Source organism: Crotalus tigris, unplaced genomic scaffold, assembly GCF_016545835.1.
Source record: "Crotalus tigris isolate CLP2741 ecotype Arizona unplaced genomic scaffold, ASM1654583v1 scf7180000019583.1695794, whole genome shotgun sequence".
NCBI lineage: Eukaryota > Metazoa > Chordata > Lepidosauria > Squamata > Viperidae > Crotalus > Crotalus tigris.
Genome location: NW_024097605.1, coordinates 726883 through 748981, shown reverse-complemented (window position 1 = coordinate 748981; position 22099 = coordinate 726883). Strand labels below are relative to the sequence as shown.

Below are 22099 nucleotides of genomic sequence, written 5' to 3'. Positions count from 1 at the left end.
TTGAGCACTCTGTATGTAAAAATTAAAAAAGTAATAAAACTTATTTATAAAAAAGAATATAATCATCTGGTATTCTTGACTATAACATTTACTATACACATTTGCTCTATTGGGGCTACTTTTGTTTAATAAGCTGTTCTACTAAAGAGAAAAATGGATGATGAGACTCTGTATCTAGGATTCTTATTTATCTTGAAACTAAGGTTAATATTAATGTCTTTTTACACATTGAGATCTGTCCTCCCTTAAATTATCACACATTCATATGTAATTTTGGCAACTGCAAAGTTGGACAGGTACTGCTAACAGTGCTGATAAAAAAAACTTGAAATATGATTATATGATTATAGTTTTTCTTTCGAGTCTTGCTTTCTTTTTGTTCCTCTCAGAAATAGAAATATAGCACATATTAAGATTTGCTGTGTTTCATTTATCTTGGGAAATTGATATATATATACCAGCATTACTGATTGATTAAGCTTTCCCCAGACTAGAAATTCTTGATGTTGCAGTACCAACACATCTGGAATATACCAAAATTGAATAAAGATGAAATTAAGTCTCTGTTAGACAAAAGAGTCATCAGCATGTTAAAAAAAAAGTAATGAAATATTATTCGAGGTGCTCAGCTGGTTTAATATGAAACAGCAATTGCTGTCTTTGTGGGGCAATATGTAGAAAAAGCAGCGGGAAGATTACAAAATGATTTACTTTATAGAATGATTTACATACTTTATATGTCAGAAACTGCAAGCTTTTGCAGATAAGATTGAAAAGCGTTTTTTTATACCAGTGTAATAGGATTCAAAAACTCAGAGCAGGTGCTTTGTGATGCAGCTGAAAGAGGATGTAGAGTGCAGACAGAATCTGTGACAGTCGTTTGTGAAAAATAGCCTACTGCAGAAACAAAGGAATTATATGCAACTAATTTATTACTGATAGAGGCTTATTAAATAACTAACTCTTCAGTTTTCCAGAATAGAAAACTGCTTAATCTTCAAGAAAAGCTGATTTCTCTTACTAAATAAATTACCAATTTTCTAGTTACCTTTCTTCTAAATTAACATTAGTGTAAACTGCTTGTTCAGAACATATATCTATATATATTTCATATAATATTAGAGAACTATTTAGTGGAGTGGTTAAGACATAAGGCTAGAAAATCAGGAGAACCTGATTTTTAGTCCATCCATCAGCACAAAACCAGCTGGGTGACCTTAGACCAGTCACTCTTTTTCAGCTGTAGGAAGAAGGTAAGTGCAAATCACTTCTGAAATCTTGCCATGAAAATTTCAGGGCATAGTGTGGGGAGTCGCCAGTAGTAAATACTGTTTTAAAGGCATAAAATAAAATATTATATTTGATTTTTTTTCTCAGGTCTTATACTTATGCCAATATATTAATATATAAACAAACTATATTAAAATATATGTTCACAACTCATGTATTTTAAATTTCCATTCAATTCTTAATGTAAATGTATGTATTATCAAGATCATTGTGCCCCTTCTCCCCAAGCAGGCATAACCGAGGGGCTTGAAGAACATTTTGCATAAAGATTTAAATTTCTGCAAACTCTTTTATCAAAACATGCCTTTTCCCCATAATTAGTTGTTAAATAATAAATTCATATTCATTATGATTTATTTTGTCATCAATATGATTACTATTACAGCTTGTTTGATCAGCTTAAGAAATTCTAGAGGAGACTTTTGGTTTGCGATTGCAAACCATCTTTCATGTCTGAATTCGTCTCACTTGGGGATTCTGGAAAGGGTCGAAAGTTGCCCTGTAGGGGCAATGAACAAGGAGGAACCCCCGCTTGATCATGGGAGGGCGGCAGCCCTTCCACTTGATCTGGGGCAGCCCTCCAAACCTGCGGGTGAAAGACCAGCCATAGCAATATGGCTCATCACTAAGCTGCTGACAGCAGAAGTCAAAATCACCACCAAGCACCTTTAAAGCAACACGGATGAAACTGGCTGAGATCTGATCTTCTGTTTAAAACTTTAAATATCTTTTCCTGTAAAAGCTGCCCAAAGTATTTTTCCTCCTGTGAGGAGAGAGGGAAGGGAATTTCTACTCCACCCTCTAAGAATAGTGGTGACTAATTACCCAGGGGAAACAGAGCAACTAGAAGAACAATTCTAATCTAATTGGATGCATATGCTTGGGGACTAAAGGTTTTCCTATTCTTACTGGAGACGTTTGTTTTGATCTAAAAAAAAGAAATAAACCTTGAAAAACCTCATAAAAACTTTGGACTTAAAAAGCTTTAAATGGCATCGGTGACATCTTGTGGTGAACTATGGTATTACAACTTGTAATTGCCTAAAAGAGACTTGGCTTGAAGCCCAAACTCTAGAAAAAGCTCTTTTGACCTTGACAGATACCACCTGTGAAAAGCTCAGCTCTAAAGAAGGAACTTTAGAGTGGCATATCTGGCCTGTTTGAACTATGAAGGTAAACCTTTACTGATTTTCAGAGTTATATATGGGGAATTGCTTTCCTATTTCTTTACATGAGAAGCACCTGTTATTACACACGATGATGAAATGCTTTGGACTATAAATTCTTATTTGGTAAACAATTTCCACTATAAAGACTACCTATAACACATGAAATAGATGTCCCACAACCAGTTATAAAAAACAAAAAACTATTTTTAATGTTTGATTTTAAAGTCTTTAACTTAACACATTATCAAGAGAATATGGATAAAGATCAGGAAAAAATCCTTTCTATGTTGAAATCAATACACGAAACCATTCTTTCAGCTTGTGATAAAATAAGATGCAACATAAAGGAACAAGATGCCAGCTTAGATATACAAACCCAGATCTTGACTACAACCAAAGAACTAACAATGCAGAAAATAACAGAAGAGTAGAACAACTAAACACTAAGACTCAACTGACCAACAGATCCAGCCAACGGAAAATTCAGAAAAGGGAGTGACAACATTGAAAAAGGAAAAGACTTTTTATATAAATCAGAAGAAATTTGAGGAAAAGGAAGAAGAACAGATTGAATGGAAGATAAACCTATCTGTGGGAAATTGGAGTAATACGGAGGCGACCTAATGAATACAAATGGGCTAGTTCTTCCAAAAAAACTGTAATCGAATGGTCTTTCTTATTTCAAATAATATATATAATAATAGAGGGAGAACTGTTTGACGATTCAAAAATACTGACATGGAAGGTCAGTTGGCAAAGGAAGAAAGCCAGAGTAAGGCTGAAGAAAACTAGGGTTTTGATATATTTGAGGCGATTTCAGATTACTGATGAGAGGGTTGAATATGGTGGAAAATAGATAATTTTTAGAAAACAAAATAACATTATAATCGAATAGGTAAGATGTGTAATAAGACTAATAGACTTTTGGTTTAATATGGTGGAAAATAGATAACTTTTAGAAAACAGAAAAGACTATATGCAAATAGATAAGATGTGTATTTAGAATATTAGATTTTGTTATGAAAAGGGAAAAAGGAAGTTGAGATAAGGGAAACTTTGGTTACCAAAGCTTGGAAATTATAAATACCAAATGTTAATTTGAATATTGATGGGAAATTAAAGCTTGGGAAAAAAGTAATAACAGGACACTGATTGTATATAAGGATTGAATGCAAACACAATTAAGATATGTATAAGCTAAAAATTATTGATAAATGTAACAAAGATGTTTTTACTTAGTTGATAATAATAAGAACTATATTAACCTAATATGAGATAGTAGATATTAAAAGAAAAAGAGAGGAAATATCTGATATTGTAACTTGAGATTTGTATTAAAGACTTATGTATGTTATTGAATTATTGATTAACTCCAGTCACCACATTGCTTTTTAAATATTTAATTGTAAAATTAGAAAACTAATAAAATATTATATAAAAAAAGAAATCCTAGAGGAGAACACTCAAAGCTTGGGGAACAAACAGGGCAAACTAGAAGCAATAGTACACGATGGAGGGTATGACATAGTTGGCATAATAGAAACCTGATGGGATGAAACCCATGAATGGAATGGACTGATAGATGGATACAAATTGTTCAAAAGAAACAGGTCTACAAAAAGAGGAGGGGGAGTTGCACTATATGTAAGAGAACACTACATATCTGTAGAAATGCACATGATCAAAGATAAAATCTCTCCACAATGTATATGGGTCACTATAAAAGAAAAAAAGTGGTATTGCTATAGGTGTATATTATACAGGCCACCCAACCAATCAGAAGAAATAGATGAACACTTTGCCAACCAGTTAACAAATGCATGTATGACGCATACCACAATAGAAATTGGAGATTTCAACTATCCAGATATCAACTGGGAGACAAACTCTGCAGTGAGCGGGAGATCAGATTCCTAACTAACCTAGCTGACAACTTTGTCACCCAAAAGGTGGAAGAAGGAACTAGATGCAAAGCTATATTGGACTTAATCTTTACAAACAGAGAAGAAGACATAGAGGGAATTGAAATTACCGGAAACTTGGGTGAAAGTGACCATGTCATACTGGAATTTAATATAATGCAAACACTAGCAATAGAAAACAATCCAATCAAACTCCTAAACTTCAAAAGAGCCGACTTTAACAATCTCAGAGAGAATCTAGGAAAAATCCCATGGATGGAAGTCTTAAAGGGGAAAACAACCCAGGAAGTGTGGGAAACCCTATAAAATGTGATCACAAAAGCCCAGACCAGCACAATACCACTGAGAAAGAAAAACAAGAAAACCAAGAAGAAACCAGCATGGCTGCACAAAGATCTCTCTAACAAACTAAAAGACAAAAAGGACAAATACAAAAAATGGAGAGAGGGGCACATAACTAAAACTGATTATCAGCAGACAGCTAGAACATGCAAAGATAAAGTCAGGAAAGCAAAGGCTCAGAACAAACAAAGACTTGCAACAGAAATCAAGGACAATAAAAAAAAGTTTCTTCCAACACATTAACAACAAGAAAAAAATCAAGGAAACTGTAGACCCACTAAATAGACAGGACAGCAAGGAGATTACAGGCAATAGGGAGAAAGCAGAGCTGCTTAACTCATACTTTCTGTCAGTCTTCACACAAAAAGAAACTATAGCCCAATGCACCAAAAAACCACTGCAAAAGACGTACCAGAAACAAAAATTAAAATAAGCAAGAAAATGGTAAGAAAATACCTATCCAACCTTGACGAATACAAATCATTGGGACCTGACAGACTACATCCCAGAGTTCTGAAGGAACTGGCAGATGTTATCTCAGTACCACATCTTTCATAAATCCTGGATCACCGGAAAAATACCTGAGGATTGGAAAAGGGCTGATGTAGTCCCCATCTTTAAGAAAGGAAAAAAAATGGACCCAGGAAACTACAGACCAATCAGTTTAACATCAATACCTGGGAAGATCCTAGAAAAGATAATCAAAAAAACAGATCTACGAACAATTAGAAACAAACAAAGTTATAACTAGTAGCCAACATGGGTTTGTTAAAAACAGATTATGCCAAACCAATCTCATCTCATTCGCGATAAAGTGACTAAACTTGTAGATCAGCGAAACTCAGTGGATATAGTATACTTAGATTTCAGAAAGGCATTTGACAAGATAGACCGCAACCTACTCCTTGGTAAGCTAGGAAAGGGTGAAATAGACAACATCACCACCAGATGGATCTATAGCTGGCTAACAAACCGTACTCAACGAGTAGTCCTCAATGGCACTACATTCACATGGCGAGAAGTAAGCAGTAGGGTAACACACGGTTCCGTTTTAGGCCCACTACTCTTCAATATCTTCATAAACGACTTAGATGAGGGAATTGAAAGGTAACTCATCAAATCTGCAGATAACACAAAACTGACAGGAGTAGCCAATACCCCAGAAGACAAACTCAGGATCCAAAAAGATCTTGGCAAACTTGGACAATGGGCCTTATCCAACAAAATGAGTTTTAATTTGGAGAAAAGCAAAGTCTTACATTTAGGCAGGAAAAACCAAAGATACAAATACAGATTGGGTGAGACCTGGCTTTAAAACAATAACTGTGAGAGGGACCTTGGGAGTCCTAGTGGACGATCACTTGACTATGAGCCAGCAGTGTGCAGCAGCAACCAAAAAAGCTAATAGAATCCTGGGTTGTATAAACAGAGGCATAGAATCAAGATCACACAAAGTATTATTACCGCTTTATAAAACCCTAGTTAGACCAAACCTGGAATACTGCAGCCAATTTTGGTCACCATAACACAAAAAAGATGATGAGAGTTTGGAAAAAATTCAGAGAAGAACAACTAAGATGATCGAAGGCTAAAACATACAAAACGTACAAAAGGCTAAAACATACAAAAAATGGCTATGGGACTTGGGTTTGGCTAGTCTAAAGAAAAGAAGAAATAGCGGAGACATGATAGCAGTGTTCCAGTATTTGAGGGGCTGCCACAGGGCAGAGGGGGGCAGGTTGTTCACCAAAGCACCAGAGGAAAGGACGAGAAGCAATGGTTGGAAACTGATCAAAGAGAGAAGCAGCCTGGAATTAAGAAGAAACTTCTTGACAGTGAGGACAATCAATCAGTGGAACAGCTTACCCCAGAAATGGTGGGCGCTCTGTTATATCCTGGGCCAGCAGGCGCAGGCTGCAGCGATTGTCCCGGGCAGACCATGTGGATGCCCGGGACAAGAAAGGCTGCTCCCAGCCTTGCGCACACACACACACGATGGGAAAAGATCCTTTGAAATGATTGGCCAGCAAGGTATTGTGCAGGTGAGCTATAAAAGGGGGCCGCACCATTTTAAAATCAGTTCTGTTGGTGTTTGCAATAAAGGAGAACTGTTGGAACTTGTTGCTTCGTTTCGATGCCTCTTCTTCTGAAACAGAACATTGGCGACGAAGGTGGGATGCCTGCAAGGCAAACAGATTAAGAAGCCAAGCTGACTCACCACAGGGGGGCTTGCAGCTCGGAGAAGTGTGGCGCCTGGAGACTGACTCAGCCTGCCAGCACAGAAATGCTGGAGGTGAGCTCAGAAAAGGGATCCCCTTCTCAATCCTTGCAGCAGGAGGCGTGGACAAAATTCCTGGGCTGAAACAATGGCAAAGATAGGCCGGCTTTCAGAATTTGACACAGCTTACCCAGACGTGAAGTTGCAAGGGGTCCCCTTGTCGATGGAGCTGGACACTGGGTCTGCTCTATCGATCATCTCCCTAGACACCTTTAACAAGGTCTGCAGCAGAAGCGGCCTACGGGTTAAATTCAGGCCATCAACCCTCATCCTCACAGATTTCCAAAATTCCAGAATCAACATGAGGGGGGAGGCCACGCTCAAGGTGCAGTGTATGAATTTTGAGGGGCCACTGGATGTAGTTGTGGTTGGGGGAGACCGCACGAGTCTCATTGGACTTGACTGGTTTGAGGTCCTGGAAATTCAGGTTACTGGAATACACGGCGTGCAAACAACAGGCCTGACTGGGGTTTGCAAGGAGTTTGCAGATGTGTTTAGTCCAGAACTTGGCTCCTACAAGGGCCCTCCTATTTCTCTAGGCTAGACCCAGCCATAGCCCCCATTAGAATCAAGCCATGCAGGGTGCCCTTTGCCTTAAAGCAGCGGTTCTCAACCTGTGGGTCGGGACCCCATTTGGGGTCGAACGACCATTTCACGGGGGTCGCCAAACAACACAGTCCGCCATTTTTCCCCCTTTTTCTTAGCTGTGCTACTCCCTTTTATTCTATTGGCTTTTGAAGGCCAATAGAATAGACTCTCTTGAATAGAGTCTAATTCTATTGGCTTTCAAAAGCCAATAGGAATTGTCCAGGCTGTCTCTGCCCTGCTGAGCCTGCCAAAAGTCCCATTCTGCAATGGTGCTGCAAGTTGTCTTCAGTGAAGGCGAGCTGTCTGGAAATTTCCACCCCTCCCTGCTGAGCAACTACTAAAAATGTAAGTAAAAGAGGGCCAGGGGTGGGAGGTGGGAGGCCAGCGGGTGCAGGGAGGATTGCTGGCACATGTGGGGCCTGGCGGGTGCCTTACCTCCCTTGGGCTGGGCCAGCTGGTGGCCCAGCCGGTGGTCAGCCTGCTCCATCTCTGCCGCTTGCCAACTACACCTCAGCCGGCACAGGGGGCGGCACCACGCATGTGTGGCACTTCTGGGCAGGGAAAGTCCTCGACTTACGACCGGTTGGGTAGTCCTCGACTTACAACCAGTTGGGGGTCGCGGCATTAAAAAGGTTGAGAACCACTGCCTTAAAGGGTAAAATAGATGCAGAGCTGGATAAACTGATTCAGCAGGGTATCTTAGAGCCTGTGGACAGTAGTCCATGGGAAACGCCCATAGTTACGCTACTGAAGGCCAATGGTGAACTCCAAATCTGTGTGGACTACAAGTGCACGCTTAACAAAGCACTGCAGCAGCATTCGTACCCAGTACCGGTGGTCAGCCGCATTCTAGCCTCCCTCAAGGGGGGCCAGATCTTTGCTAAGCTTGACCTGGCTCAGGCCTATCAACAATTGCCAGTTGATGAGGAAACGGCCGAGGCCCAAACTATGGTGACTCACAGGGGGGCATTCAAGGTAAAAAGATTGCAATTTGGAGTAAACATGGCCCCTTCATCTTCCAGAGTGTAATGGACCGAACGCTCTGAAATATCCCTGGTGTTTGCCCGTACTTTGATGATGTCCTCATTGCTGGGGACTCAGTTGACAATTTAGCTGAAAGGCTGAGAGCCGTTTTGCTACGTTTCTGCCAAGCGGGGCTGAAGCTTAAGCAAGACAAGTGCAAGATTGGGGTTACCTCCACAGAGTTTCTAGGATTCCGCATTGATGCTCAGGGCATCCACCCTGCTGAATCCAAGCTGCAAGCAATTCAGCAGGCCCCAAGTACCAAATCCAAGGGCGAACTTCAGGCCTTTCTGGGACTGCTAAATTTTTACCACTCATTCCTTCCTCACAAGGCTGCAGTGGCTGAGCCATTACACCAGCTCTTGGACAAACAGGCCCCTTGGCAGTGGACACAAGCACATGAAAAGAGCTTCAAAGAGGTCAAGGCCTTGCTCTCTTCAAATGCTGTCCTAGCACACTTCAATGAGAACTTGCCGGTGTGCATCGCCTGTGATGCATTCCCTTATAGGATTGGGGCTGTGTTAAGTCACTTGAAGGCTGATGGAACGCAAGTCCCAATAGCATACTACTCTAGAACCTATCATCAGCTGAACGCAATTATGCACAGATAGATAGGGAAGCCTTAGCCATAGTGGCTGGCATAAAGAAGTTCCATGACTTCGTATAATGGCCGCCACTTCATGCTCTTTACAGACTATAAGCCACTGCTGGGGTTGTTCACAATGAACAAACAAACCCCACACATAATATCCCCACAAATGCTGAGATGGTCTATCTTCCTGTCTGCATATGACCATACACTGGTTCACAAGCCAGGCAAAGAAATGGGCCATGCAGATGGTCTCAGCAGGTTTCCATTACAGCAGATAGAGGCAGATCCAGCACCTGCCAACCGCATCCTGTCTATTCAGGACTTGCCTGAATCTCCCCTCAGTGCTAGGGACATAGCTGCAGAAACAGCCACCGATCACATGCTAACACGCATGCTGACCTGGGCGTTATCTGGATGGCTTGACACATGTCCAGGCTCAGAATTCCAGAGCTTCTGGCAGAGGAAGCATGAGATTTCCACCTTCAAGGGGGTGTCCTATGGGGTAGCCGGGTAGTAATCCCAACCTCATTGAGGACTAGAGTCCTGCAGTCTCTGCATGATGGACATCCAGGAATAGTCCGGATGAAAGTGTTAGCACGCAGCCATCTTTGGTGTCCTGGGCTCCACAAAGACATCGAGGTCCAGTCCACAGGTGCACTGTTTGCCAACAGTCAAGGCTGGAGATGCCCCAGGCCCCAGTTCATAGGTGGGAGGAGACTCATACCCCATGGTTGAGGGTCCATATTGACTATGCTGGGCCCTTTCAGGGGCAATTCTTCTTACTCCTCGTGGACAGTCATTCCAAGTGGCTAGAGGTCATGCCTGTCTCCTCCACTACCACTGCTAGGACCATCCAAGTGCTGAGAGGGATCTTCGCCGCACATGGACTTCCAGATGTCCTTGTCTCTGACAACGGGCCCCAATTCACGTTGTTTGAGTTCAAGGCGTTCCTCCAGGCCAACATGATCCGGCATGCCACATCTGCACCATTCCATCCAGCTTCCAACGGCCAGGCTGAATGGATGGTGTGCACAATCAAGGATGCCTTAAAGAGGATCACTCACGGGAACTGGCATCACAGGTTAGCGGACTTTCTTCTTTTCCACTTCCACTTACACATCTACTGGAAAGAGCCCAGCTGAAGTCTGCTGGGGTCGCCGCCTCATCACGAAACTGGACAGATTGCACCCAGACCGGGTGGCTTCACAGGTGTCACAGCCGTGGGCACCTAGGAGACTACAAGTGGGCGATCCGGTCTGGGCAAGGAACTATGGACCAGGATATCTCTGGGTCACAGCAGTGGTATGCAAGTCTCTGGGCCGCTGTCATATGAAGTGGCCTTGGACGATGGTTGTGTGATCTGATGTCACATTGACCAACTGCGCTGGAGGCTTCCCAGCAACTCTTCCGCTCCTGGCTCTGCTCTTGGGGGGGGGAGAGGACCACAACATCCCTAGGCTTCAGCTATTGCTCCAAACAGGGAGTCTGCAGAAAGGGGGTTCACCATGGAGGCGGCTCCAGCCTCTGGCACCTCCGGCACATACACTGGGGCCATGGGATATTGGGGCACATCAGCCACTCAGGCCACTCCAGCTGCTGGTCTAGGGCTCGAGGGACAGTGCTCCCAAGAGGAGTCCTCTGTGGACTTGGGGAATTCCACGCCACCACTGGATTTGGGGAATTCCACCCCACCCCAGGAACCCTGGCTTGGATTTAGCGGATCCAGCCAGTCAGCAGCTGGGTGGGTCCCCTGGGTCCTTGGGGCAACAAAGTCCTGGTCTGCCTAGCCTGGCAGGTGAGCTGGCAGGCCAGGCACACACACTGGCCATGAGAAGATCAGGGTGGGCCAGAGGTCCTCCCAAATACTTACAAGACTATGTACGGTCCTTGGTAGTTCATGGGCAGGCCTAGTAGTCTGGGTTAAGTAATGCAGCTCAAGAGGAGTGGGGAGCATGGCCGTAGCAAGACTGTAGTGTTGTGTATGTATATAGATGCAACGTAAGCAATGTAATGGAGTGTTGGAGTATTTAAAATAAAAAGTGTGCTTTATTATTTTAGCCAAGGGGGGAGGGGTGTTATGTCCTGGGCCGGCAGGCACAGGCTGCAGCGATTGGCCTGGGGAGACCATGTGAATGCCCGGGACAAGAAAGGCTGCTCCCAGCCTTGCATGCACGCGCACAGCAGGAAAAGATCCTTTGAAATGATTGGCCAGCAAGGTATTGTGCAGGGGGTCTATAAAAGGGGGCCGCACCATTTTAAAATCAGTTCTGTTGGTGTTTTCAATAAAGGAGAACTGTTGGAATGTGTTGCTTCATCTTGATGCCTCTTCTTTTGAAACAGAACACGCTCCATCACTGGAGATTTTGAAGAGGAGACTGGACATTCACCTGTCTGAGATGGTGAAGGTCCTGCTTGAGCAGGGGGCTGGACTAGAAGATCTCCACGGTCCCTTCCAGATCTATTCTGTTCTATTACCTTCCAGAAATGTATCTTTGAATTTTATGATTGATTTCTGTTTTCTTAGAGGTAAAAAACAGTAAATATTTACCAGTCATTCTTTATAAACTGAACAGCTTGAGAACATATATAACATTATATGTGAGCAGAAAAAAATAATAATTTTAAAAGCCAAAATTTGTTTTCTGAGTTATTTCAGCAGAATATTAAGTAAAAATGTGTGTGCGTGCGTGTTTGTGTGTGAGCATAATGTAAGACCGCAAGTTGATATGAAATATGTGATTCAGAGTGTTAGGTGAGCTTGTAGTGCAACTTACACATACAGTTCAAAGGACTTATATTGTAAATTAGCTTGGGAAGATTAAAAAAATAACAAAAGTCAGTTGCAATCCACTTCCATAATGTTATTAAAAAATAAAACATACATATCTGCAAAGTAATTATAAATATAATAATAACAATAATAAATAAAATCACTTGCCTAATTAGTTTCTGATATTTGCACAATGCTTTTGGGATCTGTCAAAGTTATTTAATTAATTAAAAGTTTGGTTTCTTCATGTTTTGAAAATTTAAAATTCAATCATTATCCAGATATACATTCAGAATAACTAACAAAATATGGATACCTTGCTCACCATACAGAAAAAGTAAAGAGAAAGAAATCTTTTGTATTTGCAAAGCTGGAGAGTAATCTTAAGTAGCATGGCAGATAAAAATATATATAAAAATAATGATACATATTTTGTAACATTTAATTGATCTTATTATAGATTTTTATATATCTTTTATACAAATATAAAATATCTTTATAGGGTATTTTTCATTCAGTTTAGAATTAAATCTACCCTTATAGAAGGTATATGTAAGGGTACCTTCTTTTTTTTAAGCTATCACTTCTTTTCAAAATGGGTATACACCCATTCATTAATTCATGGTTTTATATGGTACGAGAAAACTAAAACACATAAATACTTTCAAAATCATGCCATAAGAAACGTTGGTTATGGAATAAAGAAACTTCAAATTCAGTGTGTAGTTGAAGATGATAAAGTTGGAACTGATATGTTGGAAGAGAAGATCACTGCATTCGAAGATTATGTACAATCAATGGATGTGGCAGCTTTCAACAAAATTTAAGTTGTAGTTTTGGGAATAAAACTATTGCAGCAAAAAAAAAAAAAAAAGAAACGTATTGCTCTCAGAATGGGAGAGAATTAAACACAAAATGTATACAAAAATACCGGAGTGGCTTTGAACAATGGAAGCATTTGCGTACCCAAACTTAATTAATTATGATAAACTTGTTAGTTATAAAGATCTTTTGGATAAGGATGGAAAACTTAAAGACAGGCAAGCCCTTCACCACCAAGGTATTGACTTGGTGGTCCTATTTGCAAATCCAAACAAGATATGAAAAAGATATAAAATCAACAGGATTTTATAAAGAGCAGACTCCACTTGATAAAATACTTTTAAAAACAGATGAAAACTTGATTAAGAAACTTTATAAATTTCTGTTAAGATGGAAGATGGAAGAAGAACAAGTAAAAGAAACAATGATAGTATGGGCAAAGAATTTTGGATATTCTATAGACTTAGAACACTGGCAAAAACTCTGGGATAAAAACATTAAACTTACTAAAGCAGCCTCATACAAAGAAAACTTATATAAAATGTTTTATAGATGGTATATGACACCAGTTGAATTGGCGAAAATGTTTAAAAATTTATCGAATACTTGTTGGAAATGTAAACAAAAGCCAGGTACTTACTACCATGCCTGGTGGACATGCCCTAACACAAAGAAATATTGGTCTAGATTCATAGATGGCTGGAAAAGATGACGAAAATACAGATAGAATTTAAACTGGAATTGTTTTTGCTAGGAATATTAGGATCTAATTACAGTAAAGAGAATGATTATTTAATATTACATGTTTTAACAGCTGCAAGAATAGTATTTGCCCAATTTTGGAAAAATGAAAATCTACCATCTGATCAGATTATAATTACCAAAATTTTAGAATGTTCAGAAATGGATAGATTAACCTTGGAGATCTAAGAGAAAAAAGATTCAATTTATTTTAAAACTTGGGAAAATTTTTATCAATGGTTAGAAATATGACAGAATGAGAAAAGAGCTTGAAATTAAATATAATATATGGTTTTAGTTTTTTCACTAAGCTTTATCTTCTATGTTAATAATAGCGTTATTATTAGTGATTTTAAATACTAGTGGCGACAGTTAGAATTAGTTCATATTTTATTAATTAAGGTTATCTACTTAAAGGAATTGTATTTACTTATTAATTTCTAATTATATGATTATAGTTAACTTTACTCATTATAATTGTTTAGTATTATATAAACTATGTTTACTCAATATGTAAATCTGGACGGTAGTTTGCTTGTTAAAGCATGAGATTATTGTTGGGGGTTACCCCATTATTGTACCTTCCCCTACCCTATCCTCAATTCCTTATTCCTACCCCTTCCCATACACGTATTTACCCTATCCTTTCCCTACTCATACAAAATCTAATAAAATATTTATTTAAAAAAAGACGAACTATCTTCAAATATTTCTCTATTTGAGTATTCCAAACTTCACAAATAGGTTAATAGCCCTGAAATGCAATACCATTTCCCATTTCTGACTGCCATCTGCTCCAGATTTATCTGCTGTCTGTATCATGTATGTAAACCACCACCATATTTTCTACTTACAGCAATGACTTAGAATTCCTCAGTGTTATTTATTTAGCATTAAAACATGTGAATGGCTTTACAAGTCTCAGATAAGACCCAATTATTTTTTCAAAAAGCTTACATAAAATAAGAATTAAACATAACACAGGGAAAGATTATAAGACAAGAAATCTGGGATTGAGATTGTTTTATATTTTATTTGCTTAATGTATTGAACCTGAGTAGCAAAACAGTTCGTTTCAAATTAAATCTAACTCAGAAGACAAGCATGCATCATTTTTTTCTGATTGGTGAACTTCACATTAGGATGTATCAGTTAATTTCAGCTTTCCAAATACTTAACTACTTATTTAGCAATTTGATTTAACACAAGTTTCTTAGATAAAATTGTATTAGATTAGAATTGTTATTGCAGACATGAATAAAGCCTTATGCACAACAGATGATTTACCCTCTACAATACAATGAAATCAAAGCCTAGGGTATTCCGGTTTGTGATTTCGGCACTGGTGGACATGTGGGATGATTGCTTCCTCCGCCATCTGGTTTTCTCCCACTGGGGGACCCTGAAAAGGGTTGGAAGTCACCCTGGAGGGGCAACAAGCATGAAGAGGACTCCCGAGCAATTGTGGAAGGGCGGCAGCCTTCCCGTTTGAGCCCAGGCAACTCTTTGAACTGATGGGGAAAAGATCGTTCATTAACATGGCCCATCACTAAGCCGTTACCAGCCAAGGCCAAAATTACTAACAAGTACTTTGAAAGCACTGCGGAGGAATTGGGTGAGATCTTACCTTCTTTGTATCCCAAGTATCTTCCTGTAATTGCTTCCCCCTGTGAGGAGAGAGGGAAGGGAATGTTCTCCTCTCACCCTATAAAATGGCAGCGTTTGTTTACCTTCAGGACATAAAGCCTTGAAAAGAACAGCTAAACAATTAGATTTGCATCTATTTGATATTCAGGGACCCAAACAGTTCTTATTTTCATGGGGATTTGCTACTCTATCTACTCATAAAAAAAGATGAAAAAGAACTTAAATTGGACAAAAACCTAGCTTGGGGGGACATCTTGTGGCAAAACCTGGTACAGCAAATGAATATTCTTGACAAAAAGACCTGCTCATAGCCCAGATCTGTCCTTGGTATTATCTAAAAGAGATTAAAAGCTGAGAGAACAGCTGGGCAGTGAAATTGTTTTTATGACTGTGGAGGTGAATACTTACTGACTTTTGCTTAATAAATAGCCTTCACTAAAGGTCTATCTATAACTACATCAGAAGATAAGAGCTGAGGTGGTGCAGCAGTTAGAGTGCAGTACTGCAGGCCACTTTAGCTGACTGTGTTCAGCAGGTCAGCAGTTCAAATCTCACCGGCTCAAGGTTGACTCAGCCTTCCATCCTTCCGGAGTAGATAAAATGAGGACCCAGATTGTTGGGGGCAATGTAAATATATATATACATTGCTTACTGGTGTACACCACTTAGAGAGTGCTTGCACTTAAAGAGGTATATAAGTCTCATAAATAAATAAATAAATAAATAAATAAATAAATGGAGGAGGACCAGCAACAAATTTCACTTAATTACAAACTTATACTTGAAAAAATTCTTTTTTAAAAAATATATTTTATTGGTTTTATAGTTTTAACAAAAAGTGTTTAAGACACACCGTGGTATTTGGGTAAACAAAGATTCCAACATAAAATCACACAATAACAGCTCAACTTAATACATTCGCTATCATCTCTCTATTTCCCTCAAGTAACATAGTAAATTTAATATATTTCATTTCTATCCTAAATTTCTATTACTACCAAACCTGTTTATTAAAACTTTAAATCAATTTCAATTACCATAATCAGATAGTGTTTTACATCAACATATTATCACTTCAAATACCTCTTGCAAATATATTCAAGTTCTTAATCCCTCTCTTATTTATTTCTTCTTCCAATAATAACTAGTTTAATTAAAAAACCAATATTATCATATTTTATCAAATCGTATTATTATACACAAACATCTTTTAAGTAATTAAACATTACACATGTATATAGTTATAGTTTTCTTACTTCTAAATCTAAATCATTATCCTTAACCTTTCAGCCAATACGTCCATTTTTGTTACTTATAGTAGTCTTTGACTTAATTCATTTCCATTCATTAAAGAAACCAAATTCCATCCAATTAATTATCATACCATATCAAGACGTATTATTATACACAAAAATCTCCTAATTAATTAAGCATTTCAAAATTCCAGTCTAAATCAATCTATTATTCCAAGGAATGCATTCTTAGTCTCTATAAAGCCAAGTTTCTTTTTTCACTCCACATTTAACTTTCATATTTCCATATCAAATTTCCATAAAACAAAAAAGTCATCAAACTAAATTAAATACACATAAATATAATTGTATATTTCTTACTTCTAAATCTAAATCATTATCCTTAAAACAATCCATAGAACCAACATTGCCTTTTAATCCATTAAACAGTTTTTACTAATTTAAACAGTCATGTATATAATTGCATTTTCCCATTCTAGATCATTATCCTTAAAACAATCCATGAAGTCAACATTGCCTTTTACTCCATTAAAGATTTTTAAATTTGTTTTTCAATCTAATTCTGGGTTTCTTTCTATACCACACAGGCTTCCATAAAAACGCTTCCCTTTCAACCAATAAGTCCATTCTCAATGCTTGTAATAATCTTTGAGCAAATGTATGTCTCTTTCTCTGCAGTAAACGTCTTTTTTCTCTTTCAACCAATAGATGAGTTCTTATTGCTTGTAGTAATCTTTGAGAGAGTATAAATCTCTTCCTCTGCAGTAAACGTCTTTTTCTCTTCTCTTTGCAATATAGTTGCTTTGTATTTTGAAGTCTTAGTCTTTGCTTCTTCTGGTTCTCTAAGCTGCTGAAGAGGGGATTGTCAGAGGAAGTAAATTCCACTTCTATCTCTGTAGATTCCTCTTCTGGTACATTTTGATTTATGACATGATCAGTTGTAACCTGGACATCAGTTTGAGCAAATGTAGTGGAGTCTCTGGATCTTAATTCTAAAGTACAGTTTTTAAATGTAGCACAAATTTCTGCAGTGGCCTCATAAATCATTTCCAATATAAGTGCACAGTTCAGTTGTATCTGAGGTTTCTCCGTTTTTTTTTTTTTTTTTTATTGAAATTTTTCAAAAGTTTTACAAATAAAAATCCACCCCCCCTCCCCAACCACCCCACCCCCCCCCGACTTCCCAGAACTGAATATAGGATTATTTAACAAATATTTTAAAAATAACATTTGCAATTTATAAAATAATTAATAATAATAATAAAAATCACAATAATAATATATATAGAAATAATATACATAACATAAACTTTAAAATGAATAATATATACTAAAAAAGAAAAAAAATAAAAAATAAAAAGAGAAGAGAGAGAGAGAAAGAAGAAAGAAGAAAGTAGACGAAAAATAAAACATATATATATATAAAAAAAAAAAATATTTGAATAATAATACATTAAAAATGTATATATATAAAAAAAAAAAAAGAAGAAAGAAAGAAAGAAAAAACAATCATTACAAATTATAAAAAGGCTAAATAATATTTTTCCATATCCAAATTATGTTGTATAAAATTTATCCATTTTTCCCATACCGCAAAAAATTTTTCTTGAGATTGCTCCTTTAAGAAAGCCGAAATCTTTGCCATTTCTGCCAAATACGAAACTTTATGAAACCATTCTTGTAAAGTAGGCAAAGATTCCTTCTTCCAATATTGTCCTATTAACAACCTAGCGGCTGTAATCAAATTTAACATCAATATAACCTCCTTAGCATCACAGTCAATAACAATACCTAGTAAAAATAATTGCGGAGTAAATTTTACCCTTCTTTTAAAAATTCTTTGAATATTCCACCATATCTTAATCCAAAAAGCTTTTATATGCTTACACGTCCACCAAATATGGTAATAGGTAGCATCCAAATATCCACATCTCCAGCATTTCGGCTGTAGATTAGGGTACATATGGACATTTTCTTTGGGTCAAGGTGCCATCTATAAAACATCTTATAAAAATTCTCTCTTAAATTTTGCGCTTGTGTGAATTTAACATTTCTTATCCAAATAAGTTCCCAAGTATCCATTGAAATCGTTTCACCAATATTCTGTGCCCATTTAATCATACAATCTTTAACTAGTTCAAGTTCTGAATCTAATTCCACTAAAACCCCATAAACTCTCTTAATATGGGTTGGCCTTTGATCTCTTACTTGTTTTAAAAAAATTCCATCTTCTCTAAGCCAGCCCATTTTACAATCCATCTTCCATCTATCCACTATTTGTCTATATTGGAACCATGAATAAGTTAAGTTTTCATGTGTTAATTCTTCCAAAGATTTTAACTGCCAGTCTTGGCCATCCCATCTTAATAACTGTACGTAAGAGACCTTGTCCATATTTACCCCTTTCCTTATACCTTCTATGGCATGCCGAGGTATAGCCCATAATGGTATTTTGAAGTCACTTTTATAATACTTTCTCCACACTCTTAGCAAAGAGTTTCTTATAATATGAGACTTAAAAACCCAATCCACTTTTTTATTAAATATTAAATAGGCATGCCATCCAAAAAATAGGTCCCAGCCTTCCAAATGAAGTATTTCTGTATTTGTTAAATTCACCCAATCGCTAATCAATGTCAATACTACAGCATCATAATACAATTTCATATTTGGTACCTTGAGTCCACCTCTCTCACGAAAATCTTGCATTATTTTAAGTTTCACCCTTGGTTTTTTCCCTGCCCAAACAAATTTATTAATACCTTTTTGCCATTCATCTAAATTACGTTCGTTCTTTAAGATAGGTAACATTTGGAACAAAAAAATAAACTTTGGCAGGACATTCATTTTAATAACTGCAATTCTGCCCATAAGGGATAACTGTAAATTATTCCAGTTTTTTAAATCCTTCTGTACCTCCATCCACAGCTTTTCATAATTATTTTTATACAATTTTACATTAGAAGCAGATAATGTAACCCCCAAATATTTTACCTTATCAACAATTTCAAAGTCTGTTAAGTTAACTAGAGCCTGTTTATCACCATTAGTCATGTTTTTAGCTAATATTTTGGTCTTATTATTATTAATTTTAAAGCCAGAAACACGTCCATATTGTTGAATCAATTGTAATAATTTCACCACCGAAGAAACAGGTTGAGACAAAGTAACAACCAAGTCATCTGCAAAGGCTCTTAATTTATATTCTTTTTTATTAATTTCTATTCCTTTTATTTCTTGAGACTCCCGAATTTTAATCAACAAAATTTCCAGTGTTAAAACAAACAATAACGGAGACAACGGGCATCCCTGTCTTGTTCCTTTTTCTATTACAAAAGCCTCTGACAAACCCCCATTTACAATAATTTGAGCAGTCTGTTTTTGATATATATTGGATAATACTTGTAATATATTTTGTCCAAAATTCATCTCCTTGATTAAACACAGCATAAACTGCCAATTCACTTGATCAAAGGCTTTTTCAGCATCCAAAAATATCAAGCCTGCAGAGACTTGGTTATTCTTTTCTAAATACTCTAATAAATTAATAATTTGTCTAACGTTATTCTTCATATACCTTCCAGTTATAAAACCCGATTGATCCCTATGTATAAACTGCTGCAAGATCCCCATAAGCCTGTTAGCTAAAATTTTTGCAAAAATTTTATAATCCACATTTAAAAGAGATATAGGCCTATAATTTTTAGGCAAAGTAAGATCTTGACTATCTTTTGGAATCAATGATATAAATGCATTACGCCAGGATGGAGGGATCTCTAACCCCTGTAATAAATTATTAAACAGTTCACACAACGGTTGGATCATCTCTTCTACTAAAGCTTTATAATAAATAGATGTCAACCCATCCGTACCCGGCGCTTTGCCCAATTTCAATTGTTTAATAGCTATAACAATTTCTTCCTTAGTAATTAAACCGTTAATCTTTTTTTCCTGATCTTCTGTTAATTTAGGAAAGTTAACTTTGCCTAAATAATTATTTATATCTGTAATTTGAATATTAGTACCCTTATATAATTTTTGATAGTATTCTAAAAAAGATTTCTTAATCAATTCTTTCTGATAAACCAATTTACCATTATAATTTATTTTATCTATATTCCTCTGTTTCTGTTTTTTTCTTAACTGATAAGCCAACCATCTCCCTGGTTTATTAGCATTACAAAATGTATTTTGTTTCATAAATAGCAAATTAGTTGCAGCTTGATCAGCCATCAGCATGTTAAATTGTGTTTTTAACAATTTTAAAGCTCCTTTAATCTTTTCATCTAAGGGATTTGAAATTAAAAGTTTCTCTTTTAATTTAATCTCCTCTTCCAAGTCTTTCCGTTTCTGAATCTGTTTCTGTCTATGCAAATTATTCATTTTTATCAAAATACCACGCATAAAAGCTTTACTTGCATCCCAGACCATTGACATTGATGTTCCCTTGTTCATATTTAAAGTAAAATATTCCTTTAAACATTCCTTTAATTTATGAACATTTTTTTCTTGTTTAAATAAATTCTCATTCACCCTCCAGGATCTCCTATCTTCCTTCTCTACAAACAGTTCCATCCAAACTGGACTATGATCGGACAATGTCCTAGGAAAAATTTTTACATTCTTCACCCTGTTGTATAAATCTGTTGTGATCAAAAAGAAATCAATTCTTGAGAAAGATTGGTGTCTATCTGAGAAAAACGTAAAATCCTTTTCTTCTTGATTACGTTCACGCCAATAGTCTCTCAATTCCCAATCTTCTTTCATGTCAAAAAAGGCTTTAGGTAATTTAGCCTGTTTAAAAAAGGTAGAAGAGCCTTTTTTGTCCATTTGTATATCTAAGACACCATTCCAGTCTCCCATTAAAATCACGGATCTATAGTCCAACAAAGTTATTTTCTGATGTAGTAACCTATAAAATTGCTCCTGTTGCTGGTTTGGTGCATACAACCCCACAATAAGAATTTTCTTGCCATATAAACCAAGTTCAAGCATAACATATCTTCCATAAGGATCTGATTCTAACAAGGTAGCAGATAAATTCTGTTTAACATAGATTACCACACCCCCTTTCTTCCCAGGGGCGGGAGATACAAAATGAGATCCCAAGCGAGGATTATTTAAATATTTTTGATCTTTAGCTGTAATATGAGTTTCTTGCAAGCAAATAATATCATTGTTGTGTTGTTTCAAATAGTGGTAAATTTTTTTTCTCTTTTGAGGAATGTTTAATCCATTAACATTCCAGGACAGGAGCTTTGCCATCTCCCTTGGCCTTCAGCCTGGAGAAGATCCGCTCAAATTCTGCTGCTGATGAATATGTAGCAGAGCTTTTGGGTCTTGCTCCTCCCACCGGCACTGAAGCAATTTGCTGAGTAGATTCTTCAATTTCTTTTTCTTTTTCTTTTTTCTGTTGTTCTTTTTCTTTACGTTTATGTGCTGCACGGGTCATTCTCTGTTCTTTAACCTCTGGTTGAGACATCCATACCACCTGTCCAGCAGTCATCATCCCTGTACCTTCAGATTTCTGTTCCATCTCTTTGTCACTCAAGACTTTATGCATCATGGGCAAAGGAGAGCCTGCTCCCAGAACCGTTTTATAAAATTCCTTAGCTTTAGCGACTGTATTAAGTCTATAACGTGTCCCCGCATGGCTCAAAAC

General features: G+C 37.4%; 1 protein-coding gene across 6 annotated transcripts in view; it reads left to right on the top strand.

Annotated features, from left to right (window-relative positions):
• The window catches only part of TAFA2 (TAFA chemokine like family member 2), a 311576-nt gene that overhangs the window by 275476 nt on the left and 14001 nt on the right, over positions 1-22099 (top strand). For 5 of the 6 annotated variants that reach the window (XM_039363733.1, XM_039363731.1, XM_039363732.1 and 2 more), the window contains one exon: positions 11545-11583. The exons of the other annotated variant lie outside the window; for it this stretch is intronic. In XM_039363733.1, the coding sequence (XP_039219667.1) occupies positions 11545-11571 (27 nt within the window). In that variant the 3' untranslated portion in view covers positions 11572-11583. Of the gene's footprint in view, positions 1-11544; positions 11584-22099 lie in introns of those variants that run through there. 6 annotated transcript variants of the gene reach the window in all.